Source organism: Bufo bufo, chromosome 7 (genome assembly GCF_905171765.1).
Source record: "Bufo bufo chromosome 7, aBufBuf1.1, whole genome shotgun sequence".
In the NCBI taxonomy this organism is placed as follows: domain Eukaryota; kingdom Metazoa; phylum Chordata; class Amphibia; order Anura; family Bufonidae; genus Bufo; species Bufo bufo.
Genome location: NC_053395.1, coordinates 215104782 through 215125788, shown reverse-complemented (window position 1 = coordinate 215125788; position 21007 = coordinate 215104782). Strand labels below are relative to the sequence as shown.

General features: G+C 44.0%; 1 protein-coding gene across 1 annotated transcript in view; it reads left to right on the top strand.

Annotated features, from left to right (window-relative positions):
- THSD7B (thrombospondin type 1 domain containing 7B) overlaps positions 1-21007 on the top strand; it is a 594761-nt gene that overhangs the window by 540871 nt on the left and 32883 nt on the right. Inside the window, 1 exon segment of the mRNA XM_040440450.1 lies at positions 1311-1456. Within this exon segment, the coding sequence (XP_040296384.1) occupies positions 1311-1456 (146 nt within the window).

Here is a 21007-nt window from a genome sequence, read left to right as displayed (position 1 = left end):
CAGAAAGAGACTGTACAAGTTTAACTTGCATGGGAGGTGTGCAAGGAGGAAACCTTTGCTTTCCAAGAGAAACATCGAGGCCAGACTGACATTTGCCAGAGATAAAGTTGACAAAGACCAGGACTTCTGGAATAATGTTCTTTGGACAGATGAGTCCAAAATTGAATTATTTGGACACAACAGCAGAGGACATGTTTGGCGTAAACCAAACACAGCATTCCAAGAAAAGAACCTCATACCAACTGTGAAGCATGGAGGTGGAAGTGTCATGGTTTGGGGGTGCTTTGCTGCAGCAGGACCTGGTCAGCTCACCATCATAGAATCCACGATGAATTCTACTGTGTATCAGAAGGTGCTTGAAGAACATGTGAGACCATCAGTTAGAAAATTAAAGCTGAAGCGGAACTGGACCATGCAACATGACAATGACCCAAAACATACTAGTAAATCAACCAAAGATTGGCTGAAAAAGAAGAAATGGAGAGTCCTGGAATGGCCAAGTCAAAGTCCAGATTTGAATCCCATTGAGATGCTGTGGGGTGACTTAAAAAGGGCTGTACGTGCAAGAAACCCCTCAAACATCTCACAGCTGAAAAAGTTCTGCATTGAGGAGTGGGGTAAAATTTCCTCAGACCGATGTCGAAGACTGGTAGATGGCTACAAGAACCGTCTCACTGCAGTTATTTCAGCCAAAGGAGGTAACACTCGCTATTAGGGGCAAGGGTGTCCTATCTTTTTCCTCAGTTAGAATAGGCATTTTTGTAGAATGACATTTACAGAAGATCTTGAAAAGACTTTTCTTCAGTTTTCTTTGTTTAGTTGGATTACTTTAATCTCTCTGTATTGTTGAAACGGAGATGAAATAACCATTTATTAAAAATGTTACAAAAAACCACATGCTTTCAAAGGGTGTCCTAATTTTTTCACATGACTGTATATCTTTACCCAACTCTGTGTTCAGTTGCCAGAAGTTTGTCCAGGCTGTAAAAAGCTTTCTTGTGAAACCACCACGCATTTTAACCTTATGTCGACTTTCGCCACTAAAAACTGTGCCTAATTGTGTGACCATAAACCTGTACTTCTGGTGAGATAAACATTACTGTATCTCAGCATTTATAACTGGTATCTTTTCCAACGCTATATGCCATTGTGTATCTTGTTCACATATTGCACATAAACTGTTGCACTGGCAATGGCTCTGTAGCTTTTGGACCTTTACTGTGGCCCTCTGTGTAATTGCATCCTGATTTATGAGCATTTCCCCTTTACGAAGAGCTGCTAAGAAGTGACTATTGCGTTTTCTATCCTAGGTCAGCAGATGCGATCCCGCCACATCAAGATGCAAGCTGAAGCAGATGGGAGACCTTGTCCAGTGCAACTCCACCAGTACAGAAGTTGTACAGTTTACCCCTGCCATTCCTGGAAATTTGGGGAATGGTCAGTGTGTAAAGTGGAGGTATGTAACGTGACGGGAACTGACTAGTGCAATGCTACAGGTGTGCGGTCAGGAGTTTTGCTTTTTCAAAAGAGGTTTCCACTTATAAGGTGTTCACTTGTCACTCAGACTCAAAGGCCATTCACAGCAGAAGTAGCTTGCTGACAGTCACCAAGTGACAGCACAGACTGTATAAACTGTACAAATAGTTTGAAAATATATGCAAAGAACAACAACAAATACGAGTGTCATACAACACTCTAATGCTAAAGGTGGAAATTCACTTTATTCAAAGGGCTTTTGCAAGATTAGAAAATTGTAGAACTATCCTTAGGATTGGCAGGGGTCCGTCATCATGTAGCCCAAGCGTTGTTTATGAGGCACAGCACCTCACTTTTGTTAGTGGTGGTGCCTGGTACTACAGATCACTGCAACTTCATCCTATTCAAGGAAAAGGAAATGAGCTGCAGTACTGTTTATAGCCACACTGGAGTATGGAGTTCAACTTGGTAAACCATGATGGGGCCGTGGCAGCCTCTTCAATATTGAATTATAGGTGATCAATATCTTAGTCTGGAAATATCGCTTTACAGGGGTTCTGAACAACCCCTACAATAAGTAATCCCATGACAGTAAGTGGTTCACCAATCAACTGTAATCTGTTGTGAAACTTGACAGCAAGTGTTCCGTTTCCTTGCCAACTCCATCACATGGAAAATTAAACATTACACAGTGTAAAAACCTACAATTGTAATGAATGGGTTGTCTATATAATGCAGGACAGGACAGGTCCTCCAGAGCGAAAGATGCTCTTCGAAACCACTCTCTATTCAAGAGATAAGAATCCCTAATAAATGACTCATTCTGTTAGGCTTTCCTAATAAAGGTATATCAGTATTGATGTCTAAAGTAGATAACCCCTTTAAAATGTGTTTGCATAAGAGGTTTCAAAAAATGTTTGCATAAGGACTGTGCTTCCTTGTGCAATCATAACTGTGAAGGAACAGGTTTTTTTTCCCTATTGTTTCTTTTACCCATAGTTTCAGCTACACAGCTAGATGCATTTCACTCAGAAGCAGAGGTCAAATCCCTTCTGTGAAATCTGCCAGCACTGTAGTGCTGTGATGTCCTTTTCTTTACTTCCCACCATGTATGTTTTCAGCTCTAGAGTTCACAGAACTGTTAAGGAGAGGAGATCGCACACACACAAAGGATGCTCCAATAATCTTCAAAAGCAGTGCAGAAGCAGTTCTTCTATCAGGCTCAGGATCTCAGCTAGCTCTGTCACGCCTCTATTTCCTGTGACCCGTCTTCTGTGTCTCTGTTACTAGGAATGTATCTTGCCTGACAACAGGCAGTGGACTGCAAGTTAGGTGGAAGTGAGCCCCCTAGTGGCCATGACTTTACAGCTTTTTTCTGGTGGATGCAGGTAGATTTTTTAAAAGAAGTGATTTGGAAATTTGCTAGTTACACCATTCTCTAGTAAATGAAATGAACTTGTGTGAATGTACAGTGACTCTTTAACCACCTCAGCCCCCAGTGCTTAAACACCCTGAAAGACCAGGCCACTTTTTACACTTCTGACCTACACTACTTTCACCGTTTATTGCTCGGTCATGCAACTTACCACCCAAATGAATTTTACCTCCTTTTCTTCTCACTAATAGAGCTTTCATTTGGTGGTATTTCTTTGCTGCTGACATTTTTACTTTTTTTGTTATTAATCGAAATTTAACGATTTTTTTGCAAAAAAATGACATTTTTCACTTTCAGGTGTAAAATTTTGCAAAAAAAACGACATCCATATAGAAATTTTGCTCTAAATTTATAGTTCTACATGTCTTTGATAAAAAAAAAATGTTTGGGTAAAAAAAAAATGGTTTGGGTAAAAGTTATAGCGTTTACAAACTATGGTACAAAAATGTGAATTTCCGCTTTTTGAAGCAGCTCTGACTTTCTGAGCACCTGTCATGTTTCCTGAGGTTCTACAATGCCCAGACAGTACAAACACCCCACAAATGACCCCATTTCTGAAAGTAGACACCCTAAGGTATTCACTGATGGGCATAGTGAGTTCATAGAACTTTTTATTTTTTGTCACAAGTTAGCGGAAAATGATGATTTTTTTTTTTTTTTTTTTTTTTCTTACAAAGTCTCATATTCCACTAACTTGTGACAAAAAATAAAAAGTTCTATGAACTCACTATGCCCATCAGCGAATACCTTGGGGTCTCTTCTTTCCAAAATGGGGTCACTTGTGGGGTAGTTATACTGCCCTGGCATTCTAGGGGCCCAAATGTGTGGTAAGGAGTTTGAAATCAAATTCTGTAAAAATTGACCTGTGAAATCCGAAAGGTGCTCTTTGGAATATGGGCCCCTTTGCCCACCTAGGCTGCAAAAAAGTGTCACACATCTGGTATCTCCGTACTCAGGAGAAGGTGGGGAATGTGTTTTGGGGTGTCATTTTATATATACCCATGCTGGGTGAGAGAAATATCTTGGCAAAAGACAACTTTTCCCATTTTTTTATACAAAGTTGGCATTTGACCAAGATATTTATCTCACCCAGCATGGGTATATGTAAAAAGACACCCCAAAACACATTCCTCAACTTCTCCTGAGTACGGAGATACCAGATGTGTGACACTTTTTTGCAGCCTAGGTGGGCAAAGGGGCCCATATTCCAAAGAGCACCTTTCGGATTTCACAGGTCAATTTTTACAGAATTTGATTTCAAACTCCTTACCACACATTTGGGCCCCTAGAATGCCAGGGCAGTATAACTACCCCACAAGTGACCCCATTTTGGAAAGAAGAGACCCCAAGGTATTCGCTGATGGGCATAGTGAGTTCATGGAAGTTTTTATTTTTTGTCACAAGTTAGTGGAATATGAGACTTTGTATGAAAAAAAAAAAAAAAAAAAAAATCATCATTTTCCACTAACTTGTGACAAAAAATAAAAAATTCTAGGAACTAACCATGCCCCTCACGGAATACCTTGGGGTGTCTTCTTTCCAAAATGGGGTCACTTGTGGGGTAGTTATACTGCCCTGGCATTCTAGGGGCCCAAATGTGTGGTAAGGAGTTTGAAATCAAATTCAGTAAAAAATGACCTGTGAAATCCGAAAGGTGCTCTTTGGAATGTGGGCCCCTTTGCCCACCTAGGCTGCAAAAAAGTGTCACACATCTGGTATCTCCGTACTCAGGAGAAGTTGAGGAATGTGTTTTGGGGTGTCTTTTTACATATACCCATGCTGGGTGAGATAAATATCTTGGTCAAATGCCAACTTTGTATAAAAAAATGGGAAAAGTTGTCTTTTGCCAAGATATTTCTCTCACCCAGCATGGGTATATATAAAATGACACCCCAAAACACATTCCCCACCTTCTCCTGAGTACGGAGATACCAGATGTGTGACACTTTTTTGCAGCCTAGGTGGGCAAAGGGGCCCATATTCCAAAGAGCACCTTTCGGATTTCACAGGTCAATTTTTACAGAATTTGATTTCAAACTCCTTACCACACATTTGGGCCCCTAGAATGCCAGGGCAGTATAACTACCCCACAAGTGACCCCATTTTGGAAAGAAGAGACCCCAAGGTATTCGCTGATGGGCATAGTGAGTTCATGGAAGTTTTTATTTTTTGTCACAAGTTAGTGGAATATGAGACTTTGTATGAAAAAAAAAAAAAAAAAAAAAATCATCATTTTCCACTAACTTGTGACAAAAAATAAAAAATTCTAGGAACTCGCCATGCCCCTCACGGAATACCTTGGGGTGTCTTCTTTCCAAAATGGGGTCACTTGTGGGGTAGTTATACTGCCCTGGCATTCTAGGGGCCCAAATGTGTGGTAAGGAGTTTGAAATCAAATTCTGTAAAAATTGACCTGTGAAATCCGAAAGGTGCTCTTTGGAATATGGGCCCCTTTGCCCACCTAGGCTGCAAAAAAGTGTCACACATCTGGTATCTCCGTACTCAGGAGAAGGTGGGGAATGTGTTTTGGGGTGTCATTTTATATATACCCATGCTGGGTGAGAGAAATATCTTGGCAAAAGACAACTTTTCCCATTTTTTTATACAAAGTTGGCATTTGACCAAGATATTTATCTCACCCAGCATGGGTATATGTAAAAAGACACCCCAAAACACATTCCTCAACTTCTCCTGAGTACGGAGATACCAGATGTGTGACACTTTTTTGCAGCCTAGGTGGGCAAAGGGGCCCACATTCCAAAGAGCACCTTTCGGATTTCACAGGTCATTTTTTACTGAATTTGATTTCAAACTCCTTACCACACATTTGGGCCCCTAGAATGCCAGGGCAGTATAACTACCCCACAAGTGACCCCATTTTGGAAAGAAGAGACCCCAAGGTATTCGCTGATGGGCATAGTGAGTTCATGGAAGTTTTTATTTTTTGTCACAAGTTAGTGGAATATGAGACTTTGTATGAAAAAAAAAAAAAAAAAAAAAAATCATCATTTTCCACTAACTTGTGACTAAAAATTAAAAATTCTAGGAACTTGCCATGCCCCTCACGGAATACCTTGGGGTGTCTTCTTTCCAAAATGGGGTCACTTGTGGGGTAGTTATACTGCCCTGGCATTTTACAGGGGCCCTAATGTGTGGTAAGTAGGTAAATGACCTGTGAAATCCGAAAGGTGCTCTTTGGAATGTGGGCCCCTTTGCCCACCTAGGCTGCAAAAAAGTGTCACACATCTGGTATCTCCGTACTCAGGAGAAGGTGGGGAATGTGTTTTGGGGTGTCATTTTACATATACCCATGCTGGGTGAGAGAAATATCTTGGCAAAGACAACTTTTCCCATTTTTTTTATACAAAGTTTGCATTTGACCAAGATATTTATCTCACCCAGCATGGGTATATGTAAAAAGACACCCCAAAACACATTCCTCAACTTCTCCTGAGTACGGAGATACCAGATGTGTGACACTTTTTTGCAGCCTAGGTGGGCAAAGGGGCCCAAATTCCTTTTAGCAGGGCATTTTTAGACATTTGGATACCAGACTTCTTCTCACGCTTTGGGGCCCCTAAAATGCCAGGGCAGTATAAATACCCCACATGTGACCCCATTTTGGAAAGAAGACACCCCAAGGTATTCAATGAGGGGCATGGCGAGTTCATTGAAAAAAAAAAATTTTGGCACAAGTTAGCGGAAATTGATTTTTTTGATTTTGTTCTCACAAAGTCTCCCTTTCCGCTAACTTGGGACAAAAATTTCAATCTTTCATGGACTCAATATGCCCCTCAGCGAATACCTTGGGGTGTCTTCTTTCCAAAATGGTGTTATTTGTGGGGTGTTTGTACTGCCCTGGCATTTGAGGGTCTCCGCAATCATTACATGTATGCCCAGCATTAGGAGTTTCTGCTATTCTCCTTATATTGAGCATACGGGTAATGAGATTTTTTTTTTCCGTTCAGCCTCTGGGCTGAAAGAAAAAAATGAACGGCACAGATTTCTTCATTCGCATCGATCAATGTGGATGAAAAAATCTCGGCCAAAAAAAGAAAAAAGGAGGGGAAAGGCGTCTGCCAGGACATAGGAGCTCCGCCCAACATCCATACCCACTTCAGCTCGTATGCCCTGGCAAACCAGATTTCTCCATTCACATCAATCGATGTGGATGAATAAATCATTGCCGGGATTTTTTTTTTTATATATACAAAGTGTTTGCCAAAGTATATGAACACCGCCACCTCCTCAGCTCATATGCCTTGGCAAACATATCTTTTACTGCAGAGGAGAAATCTCGTCTTGCAGCGCCGCATACACCGACTTGCGTGTAATCTGACAGCAGCGCAATGCTTCTGTCCGAATGCACATCAGTGCTGCAGCTGGTCGATCGGATGGTCCACCTGGAAGGTAAAAAAAACAAAACAAAAAAGAAAAAACCAGGCCGCAAAGCAATAACTTTATTAACTTTAGAACAGAACATATTAACTTTTTTAAACTTTTTTAACTTTTTTACTTACCGGTAATTTTTTTTTTGTTTTGTTTTTTTTACCTTTATAGAACAAACCTCTCCTTCCCCATGGGACAATGTGCAAAGCGCAAATCGCCCAAAGATGTGGCGAAGTACGTTATGCACTTTATCCCAGGTGAAAGGAGAGGTTTGCAGCAGCTGTGAGAGAAAGGGCCCTAATAGCCCTGTGTGCCTGTCCTGGTGAGATGTGATCCCTATGCTAGGTGTACCTGTGTGTGGTACTTCCGGAAACACTCTCCTAAGCATAGGGCAGGGTGGTCCGGACAGTCAGGACAGAAATAGCGGGTGTCACGCCTTATTCCACTCCTGCTACAGACACGACATTTTTTTCGGGGTGGCGGTTGGGTTGAGGTACCAGCAACGACACTGGGGAAATGTCGCTCGTGTAGACGGCTAACTACACTGGTGGATGGGGCCACGGAACCTCCTGGGTAAAGGAGGTTCTCGATGATCTCTTCCTGGAATTTGAGGAAGGATCGTGTTCTCCCAGCCTTACTGTAGAGAACAAAACTATTGTAGAGCGCCAATTGAATTAAATATACAGACACCTTCTTATACCAGCGTCTGGTTCTGCGGGAAACTAAATAGGGAGCCAACATCTGGTCATTGAAGTCCACCCCTCCCATGAGCGCATTATAGTCGTGGACTGAGAGGGGCTTTTCAATGACACGGGTTGCCCTTTGAATTTGTATTGTCGTGTCTGCGTGAATGGAGGAGAGCATGTAAACGTCACGCTTGTCTCTCCATTTCACCGCGAGCAGTTCTTCGTTACACAAGGCAGCCCTCTCCCCCCTTGCAAGACGGGTGGTTACAAGCCGTTGGGGGAAGCCCACGCGACTAGTTCGCGCGGTGCCACAGGCGCAAATCCGTTCTAGAAACAAATGCCTAAAGAGGGCCACACTTGTGTAAAAATTGTCCACATAAAGATGGTACCCCTTGCCGAATAAGGGTGACACCAAGTCCCAGACTGTCTTCCCACTGCTCCCCAGGTAGTCAGGGCAACCGACCGGCTCCAGGGTCTGATCTTTTCCCTCATAGATCCGAAATTTGTGGGTATAGCCTGTGGCCCTTTCACAGAGCTTATACAATTTGACCCCATACCGGGCACGCTTGCTTGGGATGTACTGTTTGAAGCCAAGGCGCCCGGTAAAATGTATTAGGGACTCGTCTACGCAGATGTTTTGCTCAGGGGTATACAAATCTGCAAATTTCTGGTTGAAATGGTCTATGAGGGGCCGAATTTTGTGGAGCCGGTCAAAAGCTGGGTGGCCTCTGGGACGGGAGGTGGTGTTGTCGCTAAAGTGCAGGAAACGCAGGATGGCCTCAAATCGTGTCCTGGACATAGCAGCAGAGAACATGGGCATGTGATGAATTGGGTGCGTTGACCAATATGACCGCAATTCATGCTTTTTTGTCAGGCCCATGTTGAGGAGAAGGCCCAGAAAAATTTTAAGTTCGGAAACTTGGACTGGTTTCCACCGGAAAGGCTGGGCATAAAAGCTTCCCGGGTTTGCGGTTATAAATTGTGTGGCATATTGGTTGGTCTCTGCCACGACTAAGTCCAAGAGCTCCGCAGTCAAGAACAGCTCAAAAAATCCCAGGGCCGTACTGATCTGAGCCGTCTCAACCCGAACTCCAGACTGGGCGGTGAAAGGGGGAACTACTGGTGCGGCTGAAGTTGGTGACTGCCAATCAGGGTTTGCCAGCACCTCAGGGATTCTAGGGGCTCTACGGGCCTGTCTGTGCGGTGGCTGCGACGGGGTAACTAGTGCACGTGCCACCGTACCAGCTTCAACTGCCCTTCTGGTGCTCGCTACTTCACCATGTTGTACGGCAGTGCTGGTACTAGGTCCAGGAAGGGCTGCGCTGCTGGTGTATGCCTCACCACGTGATCCGGCAGCGACAGCCCCACTCTGCTGCTCTTGAAGCGGATCCTGCATAACCTGTGGTCTAGCGACACGGGGCCGGGTACGCCTGGTGCTGCCAGGGACCTCAACCTCCTCGTCCGAACTTTGGGTCAGAGAGCCACTGCTTTCTACAGGTTCATATTCTGACCCGCTAGATTCATCAGATGAGGGTTCCCACTCCTCATCCGACTGGGTCAGAATCCTGTAGGCCTCTTCAGAAGAATACCCCCTGTTTGACATTTGGACTACTAAATTTAGGGGTATTCCCTGAGACTACCCAAGAAAAAAAGCAAGCCTGTCTTACAAAGGGGAGGCTAGCGAAGTACCGGAGGCCGCTGCGGTTGATAAAAAATATCAAAACTGATTTTTTTATCGCCGCAGAGCGTGTAAAGTGAATGTGCAGTGATCAAAAAAAAAAATTTTTTTGTCACTGCGGTGGGGCGGGCGTGGGTGAACGCACGTGTGGGCGACCGATCAGGCCTGATCGGGCAAACACTGCGTTTTGGGTGGAGGGCGAACTAAAGTGACACTAATACTATTATAGATCTGACCGTGATCAGTTTTGATCACTTACAGATACTATAAAAGTACAAATGCTGATTAGCGATACGCTAAACAGCGAATAAAAGTGACTGCGGTGCGGTGGGGTGGGCGCTAACTGACGCTAACTACCTAACCAAGGGGCCTAAACTATCCCTAAAACCTAACAGCCAATACTAGTGAAAAAAAAAAGTGTCAGTTTACACTGATCACTTTTTGTCTTTCACTAAGTGATTGACAGGGGGCGATCAAGGGGTTAATTTGGATGATGGGGGTGATGGATGGTGATCAGGGGCTAAGGGCAGTGTTTGGTGTGTACTCACAGTGATGTCTGCTTCTCTGCTGGATCCAACCGACGAAAAGGACCAGCAGAGAAGCAGAGAAGCCATATAACAGATCATATTTACTAATATGATCTGTTATCTGGCTTGTGATTCGATTTTTTAAAAATCAGCAACCTGCCAGCGACGATCATTGGCTGGCAGGTTGCTGATGAAATACTCCTCTAACTTTTGCCGGCCCGCGATGCGCATGCGCGGGCCGGCTGTGACCGAAATCTCGCGTCTCGCGAGATGACGCGCCGGCGCGTCCAGGAGGAATGAATCAACCACCTCCAGGACGCGTCTGTGCGTACAGCGGTCCGGAGGTGGTTAAGTATAATGTAAAGAGCAATTGCTAAACGAGTGAAAACAAAGAAGATAAAACACAGATACAGTGGATATATAAAGTCTACACACCCCTGTTAAAATGTCAGGTTTCTGTGATGTAAAAAAATGAGACAAAGATAAATAATTTCAGAACTTTTTCTATCTTTGATGTGACCTATAAACTGTACAACTCAATTGAAAAACAAACTGAAATCTTTTAGGTAGAGGGAAGGAAAAATATAAAAATAAAATAATATGGTTGCATAAATGTGCACACCCTTAAACTGATATTTTGTTGAAACATCTTTTGATTCTATTACAGCACTCAGTCTTTTTGGGTATAAGTCTATCAGCATGGCACATTTTGACTTTTCTTTGCAAAAACACTCCAAATCTGTCAGATTGCGAGGGCATCTCCTGGGCACAGCCCTCTTCAGATCACCCCACAGATTTTCAATCGGATTCAGGTCTGGGCTCTGGCTAGGCCATTCCAAAACTTTAATCTTCTTCTGGTGAAGCCATTCCTTGGTTGATTTGGATGTATGCTTTGGGTCGTTGTCATGCTGAAAGATGACGTTCCTCTTCATGTTCAGCTTTCTAGCAGAAGCCTGAAGGTTTTGTGCCAATATTGACTGGTATTTGGAACTGTTCATAATTCCCTCTAGCTTAAAGGGTTTCTGTCACCCCATTAAACCGTTTTTTTTTTTTTCTTTAATAATAATCCCTATAGTGCGATCTCATGATACATAATCAAATTAATAATTTTGGTTCAGTAGATTTTGATAAAAAACGATTTTTAAAATATGCTAATTACCTTGCTACCAGCAAGTAGGGCGGCTACTTGCTGGTAGCAGCCGCATCCTCCGATGGTAATGACGCCCCCTCGGCATGCTGATTGACAGGGCCAGGGAAGGTAATCCTTCTCTGCTGGCGCTGTTAGAATTTGAAATCTCGCGCCTGCGCCGTACCTGGCTTCAATCGGCGCAGGCGCACTGAGAGGCGGCGCAGGCGCGAGATTTCAAATTCTAACAGCGCCAGCAGAGAAGGATTACCTTCCCTGGCCCTGTCAATCAGCATGCCGAGGGGGCAAGTAGCCGCCCTACTTGCTGGTAGCAAGGTAATTAGCATATTTTAAAAATCGTTTTTTATCAAAATCTACTGAACCAAAATTATTAATTTGATTATGTATCATGAGATCGCACTATAGGGATTATTATTAAAGAAAAAAAAAAAAACGGTTTAATGGGGTGACAGAAACCCTTTAACTAAGGCCCCAGTTCCAGCTGAAGAAAAACAGCCCCTTGGCATGATGCTGCCACCACCATGCTTCACTGTGGGGATGGGGTTCTTTTGGTGATGCGCAGTGTTGTTTTTGCGCCAAACATATCTTTTGGAATTATGGCCAAAAAGTTCAACCTTGGTTTTATCAGACCAGAACACCTTTTCCCAGATGCTTTTGGGAGACTTCCGATGTCTTTTTGCAGAATGTAGCCTGGCTTGGATGTTTTTCTTTGTAAGAAAAGGCTTTCGTCTTGCCCCTCTACCCCATAGCCCAGACATATGAAGAATACGGGAGATTGTTGTCACATGTACCACACAGCCAGGACTTGCCAGATATTCCTGCAGCTCCTTTAATGTTGCTGTGGGCCTCTTGGTCGCCTCCCAGACCAGGTTTCTTCTAGTTTTTTCATCAATTTTGGAGGGACGTCCAGTTCTTGGTAATGTCACTGTTGTGCCATATTTTCTCCACTTGATGATGACTGTCTTCACTGTGTTCCATGGTATATCTAATGCCTTGGAAATTCTTTTGTCCCCTTCTCCTGACTGATCCCTTCTAACAATGAGATCCCTCTGATGCTTTGGAAGCTCTCTGTGGACCATGGCTTCTGCTGTGGGATGCGACTAAGAAAATGTCAGGAAAGACCAACTAGAGCAGCAGAACTTTATTTGGGGTTAATCAGAGGCCCTTTACATGATGGCCGGTGTATGCTGACTCCTATTTTACAATTGAGTGGTACAGTTTATAGATCACAATAAAGGTGGAAAAAGTTCTGAAATGATTTATCTTTGTCTAATTTTTTTACAGCACAGAAACCTGACATTTCAACAGGGGTGTGTAGACTTTTTATATCCACTGTATATTACAGAATAGTAGCGATTACTGTACTGCTATACTACTGACTCTTTAGCCAGTTAAAGGGTAATTAGGGTAAATTCACACACCTAAGAAGAAAAGATCCTTCAACAGAAGCTTGGGGCAGTTTTAGTATTCTTACAAGTATTAAAAAAAATAGCTAACAGCAATAAAAAATAATCCAAAGATATTACAAAGATGATATTGACTACTGTATATACTAATCGGCAATTAAAGGCAGATCTTCACTCGAGTTAATTCTAATTTAAAGGGCAATTGCTTGTAAATACTGAGGCATGACGCAAGCAGTGTCAGCGGGCAGCCAATTTATGTCATGCCCTGATTAACGTTCACCATCCTGTTCGCTGACATGATTATTAAAGGTCATTGTTACTTAGGTAAACATTCCTGACACTTCTTCCCTCCATCTGTGCGGCATACAATTAGAATAATGGTTCTCGGAGCGCAGGTACCTCCTCGGCTTATTTGCCGCTGACGTTATTGGCAAGGAAGATCAATAAGTCGTTATATACTACGTGGAATACTTCATCCAGGAGGATCTCGGAAGGCCCATTCTGCTGCGTATCAAGGCCGTGGATTTCGGGGGGGGGGGGGGGGGGGGCTGTGAACAATGACTTCTGAGGGTCAAATTATATAAATGCAGTTATTTCCTACCTGTGAACAGAGATGGTCTAATGGACAGCAATCATCGATGGAGAATGCATGGCCATCCAAGCTTACGTTATAGCAGGTTAGCACATATAAAACTAGCATTACCCTATAGGAGTTAATAATGACAATTAAAGGCTATGGACACCTTTGGAGCAATTTTTATGATTGCATTTTACTCATTTTGGGATAAAAATCATGTTTTCTGTTGGTCTGTATTAAAACTGTTCAGCCGTTTTTGATATACAAAGGGTTAAAAATCTGTTTGGAAGCTGCAGCAGTCTGCATACCCTTGAATCTTAATCACTCGTTTAGATAACAGGCTGAACTGGATGGTCAGATGTCTTTTTTCAGTCTTATAAACGATGCCACTATGTTACTATCTAGAAGTATATTTGATGTGCTGCAGTCAGATATATTCCTGCTCCTCCTCCCCTCTCACAGCATGCAGTCTCATGCAAACACTGAAGAAGACAAATTGCAGCTTCACCCCCCTCCCACCCCCTCTTCTAATCACTTTTTTGGAGACTGAGGTTTATTTTTATTAACCTAAATAATGCACATTAATCCGTTTTGATCATTTTGTTGATATCACTGATTGTAACTATGAGTGCACCTATAATAAAGAGAAGAACGCGTGACGTGCGTATGCTTATTCCTGGAAGCACCACTATTGGAAACTTCAAAATGATTTAGTTGATTAGGATAGTAGCATAGAAGCATCTGCTCCATTTTCTACTTCTTGGATCCGCAACAGGAATCTTTGGTGACTGGTCAAGAGAGGTGCCAAAGCATTGGCCACAAGGGACTTTTGTAGACATCAAGGAAAGCAGTCCTGGTCCACGGACTACAGGGAACTATGGCACCAAACCATGGGTTGTCCAGGCCATGGGGTTAAGTCATCAGCACAATGTGGATAGCTCATTTTGCCAGTTTTCCAAGGGTTACTCTGACTTTTGACATAATTATGCACATTGTACTGCTGTTATCTATGGGGCGGGCGGTGGCCTAGAAGACCGGACCAGGCTCTTGGCACTGTTTTTTCCACTCTGTTTTCAGGGCGTTTTCGCATGGGTGGCGATACAAGACTATTAGTATTCCTCATTTCTCAGGATAAAGTCTTTTTTCCTTATAAGATGATGTGTGGAGCACATGAAACCTTAGTACTTCCAGAATATGGTAACCAGTAAGTTATATAGATTTTATACTGGTGACCTCCTGTTCCCAATAACAGGAGTTAAGAGGCAGTAAAAGTGACTGAGAGCTCGGTTAATCTTAGCAATTGCGGAGATGAATGCACATCGTCCTCCTGCAAGGCTTTCATAAAGACACGGCCTTTATAGGATGCTCTCCATCTACATCTCAGCACAACTATACCATATAAACGGCCATCTATCAAACCGCCAGGCACATCCATAAACCTATAGAAACATCCTCACTTCCAGTTACTTCAAATGCCTATAGGACAACAACTACTTTGTAAATCACAAAATGTAGATGTGTTTAATAAAATCTTTATCTACCTGAAAACTGAGAGCAATAACATTGGGTAAAAATGGTTGAGTGTAATATAATATTTCACTTCTTCCCTGATAGACCCCTTGTCGAGAATAAAATGTATTTCTGTGTGATATTTTAAATTGTAGGAGTCATATAGTTTACTATGACTAGGTTCCACATTCTGTCTGGATTTATTTTATAATGTATATACGGATAGGGTTTGGTCTTGTAGAGCTTCAAATCCTCTGCTTCTCTTCAAAAAGCCACAGACTTAAATGGTAAGTTTTCACTGCTTTGAGCCACCACTAGGGGGAGCTTAGGTGAAGACACTTTATTAAATTATGTTTAATGGGAGCTGTATGAATCTATATGCAGTGATCCCCCCCTAGTGGTGGCTGCAGGCAGATATTCGAAAAAACAAAGGTCCAACAGCTACTAAAATATATTAGGAAATAGTTCAGAAGTGTAAAGATAGATATGCTAGGCAGCTAGATAGATAAATATGTGATTGATAGACAAAAGATAGATAGATATATAGTTGTTAGATAGATAGATAGACATGAGATAGATTAGATAGATATTGGATAGATAGACATTAGATAGATTTATGTATTAGGTCTATAGGCCTATATTGTAGTTTTGTAGTATGCCCCTGATTATATACTGTATTAAGGCAAAGGAAGTTTTTTCTGCTGGATTCAAATGGAAGTTGACTAAATTTGTACCATGTTCCATTAGATGACATATTATGGAGGTTTTCCCCTAGATTAAAAGGGGTTGTCCGAGTTGTGAAAAAAAAAATATAGCACTGTAAATCTGATGGTCAACAATATATGCATAAGCTAAGCAAGTTTTAGGCAAAACAAATTCTATTTCTTCTTTTCCCTGGTTCTCTTCTGGTCCTTTGTTTACCTGCATTAACAACAATCTCTGGAGTTTCCTCATGAATATTTGTGCCCCTCCCCCTGCTCTGCAAAAGGAGTGACTACAAGTGCTGCCCTGAGTGACATGTCTGACTGCTGGGAGACTCAGCAGCATGTTGTATGTGTAGGACTACAAGTCCCATCTGTACAATGACACTGCTGAAACATACAGGATCTTCACCCTACCTGTTCTTGTTCAATGCTCTGCAGAACTCCTCCAGTCTGTCAGATCTGTGTCTGCAGGATGAAGAGGAAGAGGTAAGATCCTGTCTCTTCACTGCCGTTACTCAGCAAAGCCTTCAGCCCAGAGAGTGTGCTGGTGAAGGGGTTAATCTTTCCTGAAGAATCCAGGGAGAGAGCAGACAGAAGTGCAGGGGGCGTGGCCAGCACAGTGACGTCTTGTGAACAGACACAGACCTGCTCCTCAGGCTTGTGCAAGAAACATCATCAGAGCAGGGAGAGAAGCTGACATCACAGGTCATGTGACCCTCAGTGAGATCTGAGAGAGGAGCTACTGCAGATAAAGTAAGTGCATGGTAAAGCCCTTACATTTGACTAGTTAGAAACATACAAAAGACAAAAATATAACCCCTTTAATGCTCCATGTGCCGTCATGCAGACTCCATTTACCCTAAATACCCGCTAAGACAAAGTTTGAAGAGCAAAATTCCAGATTCAGAAGTGTGCACTCCCTCTGAACCCCTCCCTCCCTTTGCGTGTCATGTGTGCAGTGCTGGATTTGTGATGTTATTTCCTCTAGAACCGATGCTTTTTATGGTTTATTTTCTTATCTAGAGTGGAGCTCATTTTATTGGCCCCTTTTATTTCCTTTTCTTATCGTTTAACATGTCGCAGGGATACGCTCGGCTGGAATTGGACTATTGCTTTGTCTTATAAGACGCACTTATGTCTTTTAAATGAACATTACTGCTTTCAAAGAGAAATAATGACGCTTGCAAAGAAAGGCAGAAAGTTTTAATAATTACAGAGTTCCCTGGAAGGGTTTATATTATTAAACAAGAGATATGTGTTTTTCGGGTGACTGTTGGTTTTCTTGACAAATATCAGTTTGTAAAGACATTGAGGCCACATACTGTATATACAGTATGTATAATATAGGGCATACACAAGTTGAAGATTTGCCCATCGAAGTCAACCAGCACCAGGTGGAAAGCATGCAAATATTATGCTTGTAGCCTTCTTTAAAGGGAGTCTGTCAACAGTTTTGACCTGCTGACCGCAGTAGTTAAGAGTGAGGGAAAGAAGGAAAGCATACCTTTTGTGCTATTTCTATTATCAGAAGTAGTGTTAATATGAAGTTTTATTCTGCCAGGTTCTGCTCCTGCAAGTGCACTGGAGGCAGAGCTTCTCTGTGCAGTGCTCTCTGCACTAATCTTCTTTACAGCCCCTCCCTTCTGATCTAAATGACAGCCGTAGTGGTCTCCTGGTTGGGTGCTACAGCTGTCACTCAGAATGGAGGGGCAGGACTGTGAAACAGTTTAATGCAAAGAACAGTGAACTCTTCACAGTGAAACTCCATCAAGGCACTTGCAGGAGCAGAATCTGGCAGAATAAAAGTTCACAGCCACACTACTCCTGATCATAAAAGCTGCCTACTGCTGTCAACAGTTTAGCATGGTGAAAACTGCTGACAGACTCCCAATGAAGTGAATTTCTACCAGGGGCATAACTAGAAGTGACTGGGCCCCACAGCAAATATTTGTAAGGGCCCCCCCCCAGCGCGCTTCGCACCTCCCTCCTCCTGTGTAAACCCCACTCCTTTGGCACAGTGTAGCGGTATACTGTATATTGTGTGGCACAGTGGATGCTATATGTGTATAACATAAACATATTCCACATGAAAACTTACAGTTACTTGGCTTGACCCTTGGGGATCTCGGACACCACTTCCACACTTTGGCCGGGGGCTCGGCAGAGCTGATGTTGTGCTTTATCCTAATGAGAAAGATTTCATAATAAGGATTTGGAGAAGGGGCAGAGGAATAGCAGAGCAGGGAGAGGCTGGTGCTGCTACTAGGGGGTCATACCATGGGGGAGTAATAAAGCCCACCATAATGCCCCCCCCCCCCAGTAGTAATAATTCTCCTTATAATGTGACAGTGCAAAAATACCCCCTTGTAATGCCCCCAGTTGAGCTAATGTCCCCATAGTGCCCCCATAATGTGCCAGTATAAAATACCCCTATATAGTGCCCCCAGTAAATTCCCCCATAGTGCTCCTCTCCCCCCTTCCTGCTAGTGCCCCCCATAATGTACCAGTATAAAATACCCCTATATAGTGCCCCAGTAGATGCCCCTCAGTGTCCGGCCTCTGATAGGCTGCCGGCCTAGTGTCCCCCATAATGCCCCCCAATAATGTGCCAGTAAGTGTCCCCATAGATGCCCCCCCATCATGTGCCAGTATCAAGTGCCTCTCTCCTCCCCCCCACATGTCCCAGTATCATAGTGCCATCTCCCCCCCCACAAAAAAAGTGCCAGTATCAAGTGCCTCTCTCCCTCCCCCCCCATGTGCCAGTATCAGGTGCCAACCCCCCCCCTCCCCAGGTGCCAGTATCAGGTGCCAACCCCTCCCCCCCCATGTGCCAGTATCAGGTGCCTCTCCTCCCCCCCCATGTGCCAGTATCAGGTGCCAACCCCCCCTCCCCCCCCCAGGTGCCAGTATCAGGTGCCTCCCCCCATGTGCCAGTATCTGTGACAGTATCAGGTGCCAACCCCCCTCCCCCCCCCAGTTGCCAGTATCAGGTGCCTCCCCCCCCCCCCCCATGTGCCAGTATCAGGTGCCTCCCCCCATGTGCCAGTATCAGGTGCCTCTCCCCCCCCCCATGTGCCAGTATCAGATGCCAACCCCCCCCCCCCCTCCCCAGGGGCCAGTATCAGGTGCCAAACCCTATCCCTCCCCCATGTGCCAGTATCAGGTGCCTCTCTCTCCCCCCCATGTGCCAGTATCAGGTGCCAACCCCCCCTCCCCCCCCAGGTGCCAGTATCAGGAGCCAAGGTGCCAACCCCTCTCCCCCCCCCCATGTGCCATTATCAGGTGCCAACCCCCCCCCCCCCCCCGCTCCCCCCATGGCAGTAACAGTCGGGTATTAAGAAATAATAATAAACACTTCTACTTACCTCCATGTCAGCGATGCGATGCAGCCTCTTCCTGTGTCCCTCCCTGTATTGTGTCCCGCCCTGTATGTCCATATATGGAGTCACTGCTTGTATTTCAAAAAAGGTATCTGCTGGGATTCAAACCCACGACCTTCTGTATCAGAGGCAAAGCATCTAACCACAAGACCATAAGAAAAGCCTTGCTGCTGAGTGAAAAATTATGAGACTTCTACTGTTATAGCTGGCTAAGTGTACATCTATACACATGACAGCTGCTCATATATAGAGATATAGCAGAGCTGAGTGTGCTGGGATAGCTGTCATATAGAGATATAGCAGTGCTGGGTGTGTTGGGGCAGCTGTCATGTGTATAGATATAGCAGTGCTGGGTGTGTTGGGGCAGCTGTCATGTGTATAGATGTAGCAGAGCTGGGTTTGCTGGGACAGCTGTCATATATAGAGATATAGTAGAGCTGAGTGTGCTGGTGCAGCTGTCATGTGTATAGATGTAGCAGAGCTGGGTTTGCTGGGGCAGCTGTCATATATAGAGATATAGTAGAGCTGAGTGTGCTGGTGCAGCTGTCATGTGTATTAGATGTAGCAGTGCTGGGTGTGTTTGGGCAGCTGTCATGTGTATAGATGTAGCAGAGCTGGGTTTGCTGGGACAGCTGTCATATAGAGATATAGCAGTGCTGGGTGTGTTTGGGCAGCTGTCATGTGTATAGATGTAGCAGAGCTGGGTTTGCTGGGGCAGCTGTCATATATAGAGATATAGTAGAGCTGAGTGTGCTGGTGCAGCTGTCATGTGTATTAGATGTAGCAGTGCTGGGTGTGTTTGGGCAGCTGTCATGTGTATAGATGTAGCAGAGCTGGGTTTGCTGGGGCAGCTGTCATATATAGAGATATAGTAGAGCTGAGTGTGCTGGTGCAGCTGTCATGTGTATTAGATATAGCAGTGCTGGGTGTGTTTGGGCAGCTGTCATGTGTATAGATGTAGCAGAGCTGGGTTTGCTGGAGCAGCTGTCATATATAGAGATATAGTAGAGCTGAGTGTGCTGGTGCAGCTGTCATGTGGTGTATTAGATGTAGCAGTGCTGGGTGTGTTTGGGCAGCTGTCATGTGTATAGATGTAGCAGAGCTGGGTTTGCTGGGACAGCTGTCATATAGAGATATAGCAGTGCTGGGTGTGTTGGGGCAGCTGTCATGTGTATAGATGTAGCAGAGCTGGGTTTGCTGGGGCAGCTGTCATATATAGAGATATAGTAGAGCTGAGTGTGCTGGTGCAGCTGTCATGTGTATTAGATGTAGCAGTGCTGGGTGTGTTAGGGCGGCTGTCATGTGTATAGATGTACACTTAGCCAGCTATAACAGTAGTCTCATATTTTTTCAATCAGTTGTATTGTAGCCTTTATGGCTGTGAGGGTTAATGCTTTGCCTCTGATACACTCAGACATTGGAGGTTGTGGGTTCGAATCCCAGACACATCAGAAGACTTTAGAAGACAGTAAGATTAGATCACATTAGCGAGGGGGCCTGGTCAGCTGCTGTGAAGGGGCCCTGAACAGTAAGACATCGATATTTAACGAACGAACTTGAAAATAAACTGTCACACACGCGGGACGCCAGGCCCCGAAGCAGCTGCTTCCCCGGTAGTTACGCCACTGATTTCTACTATTTTTTGTGCTGATTAATTTATATATATATATTTATAGTAGTCAGAGCTTTTTCTGATACAGAGCTCCAAATCCCTTGCATAGAAGTACAGTATACCCAAAACGTAACTCTCTAGCTGGCTGCAGTCGCCACTAGAGGTAGCCTAGGAGCTAATTGCAGACACACAATATGACAGTATGCAGAGAGCTTGCATGCTCCCCATATTGGCTTCTGGCTATCTTTTAAAGATAATGGGCCCATTACATGGGTCAATAATCATCCCAAAAGAATGTTCATAAGAATCATTGTTCCCAATAATTAGCTAATCATCATCGCTTGTTACAGGTAATTTATCTGCCTTTGTAAAAGGAACCTGAGGCTGGTCATACACATTACATAGCTGAACCGACAGCTATCCCTCCTCACCCCTTTATACACATGCACTGTCAGCTCGGCCGAGCATGCATGTGTCCTGA